Genomic DNA, 14299 nt, shown 5'->3' on the forward strand with positions numbered 1-14299 from the left:
ACAATGTGCAGCATTTCCTGGGAAAAGCAAATTCCATCTTTCTTCTCATGAACAGCAGGTCTCTACAGGGGGAGTACAGGGAAAGATGTGCTGCATCCATAGGCAGTGTACTGGCTAATATTGAGAATGATATTGCTAAAATTTAAAAAATAAAAATCTGGTAACCAGTATAGTAATAAGTACATGAATCACTGGGAAACACCAGAGCTGACTCCTGATGTTTACTTCTTTTTGCTTTCAAGATACAGGTGTATAACAGAGATGATGATAATTCTGAGCCTTGTTTGTGGCAATTCTACCAGAAGGGGACTGCATGGCACCACCACAAATTTCATAAATTACCCTGAACATACTCAGTTATTCACTATTTGTTCGGAGCAAAGCATGAAATAGTCTTCAAACACGTGAATTACAGATTTTGAGAGAGTGACATTTTCTTAAACATAAAGTGCAACAGTGCTGAAGTTTTCAGTTTTTGTTAGTTCTTCATTTGTTTTGTCTAAATGCCATTTCCTGCAAGCAGATTTATGGCACAGTGAATATAAGAGAAAGCAGTTTTCTGACACATGTCCCAGACTTTTGCTTTCTTATTTATTTGATGATGTTGTTAAGGGTTTAACAAATCCTTCTTCATAAACTTTCAAAATAGCTTCACATACAAATCTGTATTGACTCTGAAAAATAGAAAGAATAGAATTGATCAGAAAAACTAGAAAACAACAACAACAAAAAAACTCACTTGGTTTGCTTATTAAAGAAAGGCAAAGTAAAACTGCACAGAGATACCATTTTTCACCAACAGAATGGCAAAAAATAAAGTCTGACAACATACTTTGTTGGCAACACACTCATACATTGCTAGTAGGGATGTAAAATACTACAATTTGGCAGCATCCAATAAATTTACGTTAATTTACCTTTCACCCAGCAATCCCACTTCTAGGAATCTATCCAAAGATAAACTAGAAAAAGAAATTGAAAATATACATTCATAAATAAGGCTCTTTGCTGCTAGATTATTTATAATAACGAAGGGTAGGGACAATCCAAATGGCTACCAGGAAGGGCCTGGGTGAATAACGAGTGGCACATTCTCACAGGGGAATATGTGGTGGGAAGTTGGGAGGGGAAGAAATGAAAGTCTACAGATCACTATAAAATAATTCCAGAATATCTTTTTTTTTTTAAGATTTATTTTATTTGAGAGAAAGAGAGAACATAAGTTGGGGGGAGGCAGAGGGAGAAGCAGGTTCCCCACTTAGCAGGGACCCCAATGTGGGGTTTGATCTCAGAACCCTAAGATCATGACCTGAGCCAAAGACAGATGCTTAACTGACTGAGCCACCCAGGCACCCCCGAGAATATCTTGTTCAGTCAAAAAGTACTGCAGAGAAAAATGCACACAATGTATTCTCTTTATAAAAGAAAAGGGGGGAGGAATACAAATGTCTACCTATCTCAATATATATGTTATAAAAAAGGGTAGGACAAATCATTAAAACATGATTTCCTATAAAGGGACAGAGGGAATAGAGTACAGGAGAGGGGTAGAGACTAGACTTCACTGAATATACTTCCTTCTTTTACAGATTTTGCTTTGGAACCACATAAATATATCCCATAATTAGAACATTAATTTAAAAGATCTCTAAGTTGAAAATAACATGAAACAAATCAATGTGTCTGTCTAGTTGACAGCATAACCACACAGAGAGGAGCGATTTCAAGGGACTTTGTAACAGTAATACGAGTATCTCAAAGAATATACCCAAAAAGTGGAAAAAACTGAAAATTCTTTTTAGGAACTATTTTGTCGGTGGCAGTAGTGTTCTTTTTGTTACTATGAGACTGTTATGTCATGTGTAATAAAACAAATGAGTACTTGTGACAGTCTAAATCTTTCATTGCTGGTATTGTAGAGAACCATTTATTCTTATTAAAGATGAATGGGTATAAGATGTAAAGTAGACCACATTAAGTAAAAACACTGTGGTCCTAAATTTGTATTGGAAACATTGGTATTAACTCCTAAGTTTGTTTTCTTAACTCTGGCAATGGAAGATTTCTAAAGACAAATACTAACACCAACTGAACAGCAATAAAAACACCTACTTCTCAGAAGGTGGTCTCTAAAATAATTTCTCTAAAACAAAATAAACAAAAACACATTACTTTCTGGGGGAAATTATGGATTCTAAAACTGGGGCGGGGAGAGTTTAAGCTGGGGCATGGATATCTTCACTACTAGCAAAGAAGCTATCCATTACTAGGGTCTTGACAAAAAAAGATTAGGAGCCAGGCTGAATAGGTTCCTGCTGGCCCCAAAATGGGACATCATTAAAAACGGGGCATCATTAAAAAAAAGTAACTACAATGGGTTGAAACATATCACATATGTTTAAGTCCATGATTTCAGAATAATATCAAAACAAACAAAAGTATGAGGTCACCATTAGAAGAGGCAAGTGAACCAACTCATTATACTGAAAACTTATAAAGGGAAAGCATTAAGTGTTTATCTTGCTTTTCCTATACTGCCTGTATATACCACTGGCTAATCAATAGCTGATGGAAAATTTCTCTTTAAAGAAGGAATAATAGACTATCACCATTCTTCAAGCCCCATAAGTTAATAATGCAGGCACTCATCACCCAAGGCTACTAACATCATAAAAAGAAAGACAACCAGACATTAAGTGCCTTTTGAAAGAACAGAATATCACCTAATTTGTTCAAGTCTATAGATCCATTTACCACTTTTAGGAAATACAGAGAATACTTGGTTTGTTCATCAAATAAACTGCAAGAAAAAAGAAAGAGACACAGGAAGAAGTGATAGTTTAAGAGAGATTTAGGAGACATAAACCAATCAAAATTTGTGAATTGTATCTGAATTGACTTTATACAAACGGTAAAAAAAACAACAACCCAAAACTCATTATGTATGATATAATCCAACAATTTGATTTCTGGGTATACATATACAAAAAAATTGAAAACAAGATCTCAAAGAGACATCCATACATCCAGGATCACAGCAGCATTATTCATAATAACCAAAGTGTGGAAACAACCCAAATGTCCACTGGCAGATGAAAGGATAAATAAAATGTGGTGTATACACAATGAAGTATTTTTCAGCCTTAAAAGAAAGGAAATTCTTCCACATGCTACAACATGGATGAACCTTGAGAATATTAAGCTGAGGTAAGCCAGTCACAAAAAAGCAAAAACTGTATGAATCTACTTATATGAGGCACCTAGAGTAGTCAAATTCATAGAAACAGAAAGTAGAATGCTGGTTGCCAGAGGCTGGGAGGAGAGGGATATGGAGAGTTGTTGTTTAATGGGTACAGAGTTTTAGTTTTGCAAGATGAAAAAGTGCTAGAGATAGGTTACCCAACAGCGTGAATATACTTAACATTACTGAACTGTATACTTAAAAATGGTTAAGATGGTACATTTTATGTTGTGTATTTTACTATAATTAAAAATGCATTATGTGTGAACATAGATACAAAAACCTCAAGAAAATACTAGCAATTCAAATCAAGCATCATATATAAAAAAGAACTGTACACCATGTCCAAGTAAGATTTACCCCAGGAATGCAGGTTAGTTTAACATCGAAATCAATATAATACATAACATTGATAGAATAAAAGACGAAAACCACATGATCATTTCAATAGATATAGAACAAGCATTTGACAAAACTGGACACCTTTTCATGATGAAAACACTCAACAAACTTGTAAAAGAGGGAACTTCCTCAACCTGATAAAAGGTACGCCTAACAAGATACTTAGTAAGTGAAAAACTGAAAGCTATCTCCCTAAGACCAGGAACAAGACAAGGATGTCTGGTTTTACCACTTTTTTAACATTATAGTGGAGGTTTTAGCCAGGTACTTGAGTAACAAAAAAGGAAAATAAAAGAAAGCCATCTAAAATGGAAAGGAAAAAGTAAACTATATTTGCAGATAACATCTTGTATATAGAAAATCCTAAGGAGTCCACTTTCACAAATAAAAAACTATTAGAGTTAATAAATCATTTCAGCAAGGCTGCAGGATACATGAGCAACATATAAAATCAATTTTATTTCTATACCCAAGCAATGTATACTCCAAAAATGAAATTAAGAAAACATTTTCCCCTAAAATAGCACCAAAAAGCCTAAAAAAAAAATAATAAAGTTGACAAAAGAAGTGCAAGACTTGCACACTGAAAACTATAATACATCACTCAAAAAAATTAAGGACATAAATAAATGGAAAGACATTTTGCGTTCTTGGTTTGGGAGGTGAAATATCATTAAGATGGCAGCACTCTCCAAAAAGGATTGATAGATTTAAGGCAATCCGTATCTTGCTTTTTTTGCAGAGAAAACAAACTAATTCTAAAATTCATATGGAAATGCAAGGGACTCTGAATAGCCAAAAGAGTCTTGAAAAAGAGGAACACAGTTGGGAGAATCACATTTCCTGACTTCAAATTTTATTACAAAACTACAGTAATCAAGACAGTATGGTACTAGTATAAGAAAAGGCATACTGAAGAGGGGTGGGGGGATGGGTTAGCCTGGTGATGGGTATTAAAGAGGGCACGTTCTGCATGGAGCGCTGGGTATTATGCACAAACATGAATCATGGAATACTACATTAAAAACTAATGATGTAATGTATGGTGATTAACATAACAATAAAAAATTTAAAAAAAAAAAGAAAGAAAAGGCATACAAATCAACAGAAGAGCTGAAAGTCCAGAAATAAACCCTTACATTTGTCGTCAACTGATTTTTGACAAGGGGCACAGAGACACGACAGAACGGTCTTTTCAACAAATGGAGCTGAGACAACTGGATATCCACATGGAGAAGAATGAACTTGGAACCCTACCTCAAACTGTATGTAAAAATTAACTCAAAATAAATCAGATATATGTAAGTGACAGTGAGACTATAAAACTCTTGAAAGAAAACAGAGGAATAAACCTTGGCGACCCTGAGTTTAGGCAATGATTTCTTAGCTATGACACCAAAAGCATATGTGATTAAAAAAATATATGAACTAGACTTAATCAAAATTAAAAGCTTCTGTGCTACAAATGACATAATCAAGAAAGTGAAAGAACAGCACGGAAGAAAACATTTCCAAAACAGAGCTCTATAAGACACTTGTATTTGGAGAATATAAAGAAGTCTTATAAGTCAACAATAAAAGGACAAAAAACCGCAAACTGAACAAAGGGCAAGGGGCACCTGGCTGGCTCAGTTGGTAAAGCGTTCAACTCTTGAGTAAGTTTGAGCCCCACGCTGGGTATAGAGATTACTTAAAAATGAAATCTTTAAAGAAAAGAGCGAAAGATTTGGACGGTTCTCAAAAGATATACAGATATATGGCCAATAAACACATGAAAAAATGCTTGATATCATTAGTTATTAGGAAAATGCAAATCAAAATCATAACAAGATACCACTTTATGTTCAGTAGGATGGCTAAAATACGAAAAAGACAGGGGTGCCTGCCTGGCTCAGTCAGTGGAACATGTGACTATTGACCTCCAGGTTGTGAGTTCAAGCCCCATGTTGGTGTAGACATTACTTAAAGTTAAAAAAAAAAAAAAGAGAGAGAGATAATAACACGTGTTGACAATAATGTGGAGAAAATGGAACCCTCATACACTGTCAGTGGAACAGCCACTTTGGAAACAGTCTGGCAGTTCCTCAAAAGTTTTAACAGAGTTACCATATGACCCAGCAATTCCTTTTCTGGATATATACTCAAGAAAAATGAAAACATATTCACATAAAAGCATACACACAAATGTTTATGGTACCATTTTCATAATAATAAAGAAGCTGAAATGATCTAAATGCCCATGAATAGATGAATGGATAAATAAAATATGGTATATTCATACAATGGAGTATTATCCCCAAAAAACAGATAGAGAAATGAAGTACTGATACATGCTACAGAATAGATAAATCTTTAAATATTATGTTAATTAAGGAAGCCAATTACATAAAAGACCAAGTTATATGATTTCATGCATATGAAAGGTCCAGAATAGGTAAACCTAGAGACCGAAAGTAGATTAGTGGTTGCCTCAGGGACGGGTGGAGGGGAGGCTGGAGACCGTATGAGGGAAAATAGGTATTGGGTTTCTTTTTGAGGTGATGAAATGTTCTAGAATTAGATAGCAGTGATGGCTGCAAAACTCTGTGATAAACTAAAAACCACGGAACTGTACACTTTAAAAGGGTGAATTTTGTGGTATGTGAATTATATTTCAATAAAGCTGTTCTAAAAAAACAATTTATATGCGACAAATGGAAATTTGACTATAGGTTATTTGATAATATTAAGAAATTATTGTTATTTATACTTACATGTGATAACGGTATTATGATTTTGTTTACAAGAAAAACCACTCCTTATCTTTTAGAGATACACACTGAAATATTTATAGACAAAATAATCTGATGTCTAGGATTTGCTTCAAATACCAGGAGAGTAGGTGACAGTATAGATGAAACAATATGGCACATGTTGTTGGGTCTCAGTACTCAACACAGTGTTCATTTTATTGTATTGTCTACTCTTGCGTATGTTTGAAATTTTCTGTAATTAAAAGCTAAAAAAATGATAGGCATTTATTAGATCATATAGGTTAATTCATTTAGGTAACAGTGCCATCAACAATGCTAACATTTCACCATGGCTTAATATAAAAAACAATCTTAACATTAAAGTTCCATGATTCCTCTTTTTTTTTTAAGACTTTACTTATTTGTCAGAGAGAGAAGAGAGAGAGAGCAAGCACAAGCAAGGGGAGCTGCAGGCAGAGGGAGAGAGAGAGAAGCAGGCTCCCTGCTGAGCAGGGAGCCCAATGCAGGACTCGATCCCAGGACCCTGGGATCGTGACCTGACCTGAGCTGAAGGCAGACGCTTAACCGACTGAGCCCCCCAGGGGTCCCGCCATGATTCCTCTTTTGATTCCAGGAATATAATTTAGAGTCTGTGTAGAATACAATAAGCTAGTAGCTTAATTTCCATGACTTTTGTTGTTGTTGTTGCAATTCAAGTTCTTATGTTAAAAGAAGGTGATTTCACCATAGCTGTTTCATCAAGAACTGGTCTACCAAGATTCTCCAGTTCAGGGATGCTATTGTTCTTGGCATCCCACCTGACTAACAGAGGGAAACTTCCTCTGTACCTGTTTAAGCACTCAAAAATTAACATGATAAGGTGGTACTAACAAATAGTTTCTGTAAAAGACCAGTTAGTAAATATTTTAGGTTTTGCAAGTCATATGGTGCCTGTTACACTTCTCAACTCTGGTATTTTAGGGTGACAGCAGTCATAGACAATATGTAAACAAATGGGCATGGCTATATTCCAATAAAACTTTATTTACAAAAACAAGTAGCAGGCCAGATTTGGCTTACAGGCAATATTTGCCAACCCCTGTGCTAGCGGCTATTGGCTCCTGTCAGGGAATTAAAAAGATAAAAATATGGTTTGCCATATACATTGATAACAAAAATCATGTTGAGAACACACATATGTACATGAAGTGCAATACTTACAGGTGTTTGGATCATCATGGCTCGTTGATCTCTCATTGTTCTTACAATGTCTAGTGGATAAACTGGTTGATTGCATTCAATGAGACACATGGCTGTTTCCATAGTAATAAGAACCCCAGTTCTTCCAATTCCAGCACTAAAAAAGATAAATAAGAGGCAGTCTCATTGATACTATTCTGTTAAACTTCTTGTGGCTTCTGTGCAGTAAATAAAAGTACTGAAATACAATACAATAGAAGAATAATTTGATTTTAATTAAAAGCTTTATATTACAAAAGTAGAAAGCCAACTAAAAAATAGTTTGAAAATTGAAAAACATTTCACACTTAATACAGATTAAATGGTTTGTATCTACTCCTCCCCCACTGTTAGTTGTAAAAATGTTACTTTAAAAGAGTTACATTTCAGTTTTTAAAATGTGAACAAGGTGTATAAGCTTACTGGAGCAGCCTCCCTTTAAAATGCAAACTAACGGGGCACCTGGGTGGCTCAGTTGTATGGCTGACTTCAGCTGTTTATGATCTCGGGGTCCTGGGATGGAGCACCACGTTGGACTCTCCACTCAGTGGGGAGTCTGCTTGTCCCTCTGCCCCTTCCCCTGGCTTGTACTCTCTCAAATAAAGAAAGTCTTAAAAAAATGTAATAAAATTCAGGACGCCGGGGTGGCTCAGTCGGTTAAGCATCTGCCGCCTTTGGCTCAGGTCATGATCCCAGGGTCCTTGGATGGAGACCCACATTGGGCTCCCTGCTCAGTGGGGAGCCTGCTTCTCCCTCTGCCTGCTGCTCACCCTGCGTGTGCTCTCTCTCTCCCTCTGACAAATAAGTAAAATCTTAAAAAGTAAAATGCAAAATAACAAAATTACAATAAATCATTAACAAATGCAAAAAGACAACAATATTTTCCACACTCAAATTGGTTTTTAAAACCAAATTCAATTTTGATTAAATTTTGGAATTGGGATAGTCAAGAACAACTTTTTGAAGTATTTTCTCCGAACATAATAGCTATAGCAGCTGTTCGGGATTTAGGATATGAAATGACCAAATGTGTTCATCAATCCTGCCATGTTGCCTCTCAGACATTTGGTCTACAATCTGTTTTGATGACCTGAAAGTCTGCTCTGAAAAAAGTGCTGGAAGGTGTAAGGATGAGGAGATACCTTTATTTATTCAGAGGACTCAACACAGCTTCTGAATAAATCACTTTAATAACAGAAGTGGCTAGGATAAGGAGAAGATAATTCATTTTCCTAATCTGGGTCTATGGCAGTGAAGGCTGGAGTCACTGTATTTGGCCCTTCAAAAGGCAGAACGGGGCCTGAGTATGAAAGGAAGAAAAGGGTAGCCTACCGCTGTTCACCTGGAGCTCTTGGGAGTAGCATATCCTTTGATGGTATTGGGTAGGGCCACTCTGAGAGAGGGGAGAGTACTTAACAAATGTCCTGGGAGGGGCCACAGGGCGGGAAGGAGTACACTGCTGGGAGGAGGAAATCTAAACCCTTAGGCTGCGACTGAATGCTTAGTATACTGGATTTCATCAAATCTAAGATACCATCCATTGTAAGACACCCAATGTCTGAGATGTTAAACTATGAAAAAGACAAGCTTCTAAGAATCAATCAAGTATTATTTTTACTTCTTATGATAAAGATTCTGACAATCATATGTTGGAACATACCCTTTGCCTTCCAGCTTCAGATCATAGCTCTGGGTTCAGTCTAATTACCACAGTGATGATAACAATTTAAGGACAAAATAAAATACACATTCCCTTTTAAAAGTGACTTATCAGGTCAACTATTCAATCATAAAAAACAGAAAATACCTGCAATGAACAACAATAGGTTCTTCCTTGCCAGCCCTCTTATTTCGTACATGACAAACAAAATCCAGAAAGTCACTTGAATCATCAGGAACTCCATGGTCAGGCCAGGCTATGTACTGGATCTGAGTGAGTTGACGACTCTCATTTTTCTAAGTGTAAATGAAAAATTATGCACCTTAACTTAGGAATTACCTTTAAAATAGAAATATTTGTGTCATTTTAATTTTAATTTTAGAAGAAAAGCAAAAGAAACTATTCTCACTACCCCCCAAAAAGTAATGTAAATTCAATAAAACCCAAAATTTCAATGAAAAAGAAAGAAACCATTTTACAGAAACAGTTGTATCCATTAAGTATCAGCTACTTGGATCACTCTTCTTATAATTCAATTTCTGCGTTTGTATTTTTCAGATGACAAATAAATAGGCAAAAACAAATTAAGATACAGAGAAATGTTTAAAGAAAACTAAAGAAGTGTTAGGTGAGCAAAAATGGTAGGGGAAAATTTTTTTAATAAGCAAAGTTGGGCTAATTCTGAAAAACACAAGTGAAATAATGGAAATTAGGAAAATAAAATCTCAAAAATAAATGTAGATTAAAAACCGGAGATCACAAAAACACAAAGTCCAATCAGGGTTTAATTCTTTTTTGGGAGCCAAGAATCAGTAAAATGGAGAAAGGTATTATTATTGGATTTATACATCTTGGTTTAAATATTGACTCTGCTGGTTAAGGCACTTAACATTTCAGAGCCTTACTTTCTTCAACTGAAAAATAAAATAACATCTATACCTCACAGGGATAGTCTTATGTTGAAAGGATTCTATGAAAGGACCTTTAAATCACCCAATCAGCTGTTTGCAATCATACTCTCAAAAACTGGTCATTCAACACTATGAAATCTGGTTATTGTCATTTACATTAAAGGGGGCTTCTAGAAAAGACCATTAAAGTACAAGGTAATTTAAGAAAAGGACTAATGAACGAAATCCCAAAGAGACTTCAGTATAACTTGATAACTAATTTTTCAGAATCCTGTGAAATGGATTGAAGGTATTTAATACAGACTACCTTTGATTATTATTAACAAAATTTAATGGTACCAAAAATTATAAGAATGGGTAATGTAAAATGGGTATTATGTTCTGGGGTATGTGTGTCAGTCCATCCATCCATGTATGTATGCATTTGGTATATAAATGTAATTTATATACCAAATGTGTTTTCCCAATTATAATTCCCAAATATAATTTCCCAATTATATTTGTCTCAAACTTTAAAAACTAATTTGTGTCTTGTCATAGTTCTGAGGTGCTCAAGGTTTGCAAAGAAAAGCCACTGTAAGTTTATAATCTGCCATGGGTAACTTATAGGTGGAGCATAAAGAGATTATGCTGAAGATATAAATATTATTTTATATGGCCAATATACAGCCTTTCATACTCATTTGGGAAAATGAAGAAATATCTTATTTATTGACTTACCTTGTTACATTGGACCAGGAGCTACACAAGCCCTAAATCGATTCTAATGGAATCTCTAGTTCATAAGATTTTGAAAATTTAATTTTTTATTTCTTGTAACTTAGCTTTATTCAATATCAGATTCCTTTATTATAAATCCCCACAAATTCTGGCTCCTTCCCTTTGAGTCAGTAAAGCTCTGTCTTGCTGGGCTCCTTTATTCATATTCAGGGAGGTGGAGTGGGATGGGGTGGGGGATATGAAGCTTTCATTTTCAAAAGGCTTAACCACTGATGGGATAGGCATGGGTATTCAAAACCTGTGCTATTTGTTCTTCTTTAGCAATTGCTTTTTTCTTCTTCTAGCCCCCTTCAAAACCAAAGATGGCTATAGGGGAATATCTAGCTGCAGGCAGTGAAAGTGGGGTGTACTATCTTTAACAGCCTGACAAGACTGGCAACATGCCACGCTCTACACTCATCTTCCAATTGAGTTACTGAGCCATCATTTACTAATCAGTTTCCATTTCTGGCTCTGGATTTGGAAGCCAAAGAGGAATGACCCAGGTGGCAGTAGGAACTAGCAATTACACAAAGCTATAATCTGTCTGCTGTCAGAGGATCCTGCCTACAATCTTTTCCTTCCTTAATACTGGGGAGACTGAAATTGCGCTCCTTCACTCTTTTACAAAAAGGATAATAATTTGATAGCTCTCAATTATTCTTTGTATTTCCACAGATGTACTCAAATACTTTATTGATATTACTGGCAGGAAGAAATCAAAAACAACCATGGCATAATTTTTATGAAGAGGCAGAATATTAAGAATAATAACTATTATTTACTATAATAGCTTTTTACTGACCATATTTACCCAGAGAAATTGAAAATACATTTAATATAGTAGGAGAATATACTTCATAAGATTTCAAAGTGTTCCAATGAAGCAAATTCAGGAATTTTTAAATATTATTTCCTAGTAACCAGGACTGAACACATTTTCAGCTTTCAAAGTTTTTACCTTGAACATAACCGTTCTACCGAATGGATATCCTGCCTTCCTACCTCTTGGTTAAATAGTGTCATCTTCCTGAAGATATATGCTGTGTTTCCTTCTTCTGAGTGGCAGGTGACTTGATAGCATCCATAGGATGAACTTCCTGTGGGTTCTGGCCAATACTGGTGACACTTAACCTGACATCAATAGATTTAAGAAAAATATATAATTTAGGTTCTCCAATTTTAACATGTTTTAATTTTTAAAAACTTTCAAGCCTACAGAAAAGTTACAAGAGTAATCTAATGAGCCCTCATATATCCTTCACCTAGATCTGCCAACTATTAAAATTTCTTCATCATTTTTTTCTTTGTAATAATAATCTGTTTGGATATATTTTGAGACTGCAAATATCCTGTCTATTACAAGTTTTCACCCAATGTTTTACCATTCTTGATTAATTCTTGCCTGAATCATTTAGTACTATGAGAGTGGCAAAATGGTGCACTAAACTCGGTATTTTTAGATTTAAGTTAACAATGAGAAAGAATCGCTAACTAAAATGCCAATCTATTTATTTTCATAATTAGGGTATTAAAAAAACAGCTTTACTCTCATATAATTCACATACAATTTACCCATTCATTTAAAGCACATAATTCAATTGTTTTTAGAACTGTGCAAGCATCAGCACAATCACTTTTAGAACATTTTTTCACTCCCCAAAGAAGTCCCATACCCATTAATAATCACTGTGTGTTCCTCTATCCCACCTCCTTCTCTCACTCTGGACCTAGGCAACCATTAATCCATTTCCTGTCCTCTATGAACTTGCCTACTCTGGACATTTCAGGTAATGGAATCACATAGTGTGTGGTCTTTGGTGACTGCCTTTGTTCACTTAGCATAATGTGTTCTAAGGTTCACCCATGTTGTAGCATGGACCATTTCTTCACTTCTTTTTACTGCCAAATGATATACAACTGAATGATAACACCACATTTTATTTGTTATATTTGGATTGTTTCCACCTTTTGGTGATTATGAATAATGCTGCTATGAACATCTATGCACAAGTTCTTATGTAGACATATGTTTTCATTTCTCCTGGGTATACCAAGGAGTGAAACTACTGATTATTAACTCTATGTTTAGCCTTTTGAGAAAATGACACTGTTTTCCAACATTTTACAAATCTAGCAGCAGTATAACAGGGTTCCATTTTCTCCACATCATTGTCAACAGTTAGTATTATCTGTCATTTTTATTTTAGCCATCCTACTGGATATGAAGTGCTACCTCTTTGTGTATGTGTGCGTGTGTGTTTAAGATTTTATTTATTTGTCAGAGAGAGAGAGAGAGAGAGAGCGCACGCACAAGCTGGGGGAGTAGCAGGCAGAAGGAGAGGGAGAAGCAGGCTTCGGGCTGAGCAAGGAGCCCAACGCAGGACTCAATCCCAGGACCCCAGGATCATATCTTGAGCTGAAGGCAGATGCTTAACCAACTGAGCCACCCAGGCATTCCTCTCTTTGTGGTTTTGATTTTGCATTTCCGTGGTGACTAATAATGCTAAGCATCTTTTTATGACATTATTGGCCATTTAAATACCTTCTTTTGAGAAACATCTACTCAGAATATTCAGCCATTTTTTTTTTTTTTTTTTTTTTAAAGATTTTATTTATTTATTTGAGAGAGAGAGAGAACGAGAGATAGAAAGCAGGAGAGGGAAGAGGGTCAGAGGGAGAAGCAGACTCCCTGCTGAGCAGGGAGCCCGATGTGGGACTCGATCCCGGGACTCCAGGATCATGACCTGAGCCGAAGGCAGTCGCTTAACCAACTGAGCCACCCAGGCGCCCTATTCAGCCATTTTTAAATTGGGTATTTACCATTTCATTGTTGAGCTACAGGAGTTCTTCATATATTCTACATCAAATCCCTTATCAAATACATGCTAATTCATTTAGATAATAACTGATAATAACAGTGGCTAACAGTTATATAGCACATTTATTATGTGTTAGTCACTATGATTTTAATAACACAAGAAACAAAGTTTAAAGGTTACAAAAAAGACTAAATCAATGTGAATATTTTGACCATATATGCAATGTAAGCTGAAAAAAGCCCAAGCAAAAGAAAAAAAAGAAAGAAAGAAAGAAAAAGAAAAAAGCCCAAGCAATTTGTAAGATTCAAGTACGACTTACTCTGCCACGTTCAACTTGTGTAGTCAACATTACAACCATAGAGGAGCCTTGTTCCCAAGTCATCTGCCAAAAATCTGTACAAGTGTGTGGTAATGGCCCTTGACAAGCAATATACTGATTTATAATGCTAGAAGAAGGGATTTCCATCTAAAAAAGCAAAGGACACAAAACTCAAGTGGTTTTACATTATTACTTTTTGCTATGATCAAGTATA

General features: G+C 35.5%; 1 protein-coding gene across 6 annotated transcripts in view; it reads right to left on the bottom strand.

The window, feature by feature from the left end:
- Positions 1 to 370: 370 nt before the first annotated feature.
- PTPN4 (protein tyrosine phosphatase non-receptor type 4) overlaps positions 371 to 14299 on the bottom strand; it is a 186706-nt gene continuing 172777 nt past the window's right edge. For all 6 annotated transcript variants that reach the window (XM_027589022.2, XM_027589021.2, XM_027589020.2 and 3 more), the window contains 5 exons: positions 14086 to 14232; positions 11950 to 12078; positions 9422 to 9570; positions 7597 to 7732; positions 371 to 674 (listed from right to left, as the gene is read on the bottom strand). In XM_027589022.2, coding sequence (XP_027444823.1) covers positions 588 to 674; positions 7597 to 7732; positions 9422 to 9570; positions 11950 to 12078; positions 14086 to 14232 — 648 coding nt within the window. In that variant the 3' untranslated portion in view covers positions 371 to 587. The remainder of the gene's footprint in view (positions 675 to 7596; positions 7733 to 9421; positions 9571 to 11949; positions 12079 to 14085; positions 14233 to 14299) is intronic.

This window comes from Zalophus californianus, chromosome 3, assembly GCF_009762305.2.
Source record: "Zalophus californianus isolate mZalCal1 chromosome 3, mZalCal1.pri.v2, whole genome shotgun sequence".
In the NCBI taxonomy this organism is placed as follows: domain Eukaryota; kingdom Metazoa; phylum Chordata; class Mammalia; order Carnivora; family Otariidae; genus Zalophus; species Zalophus californianus.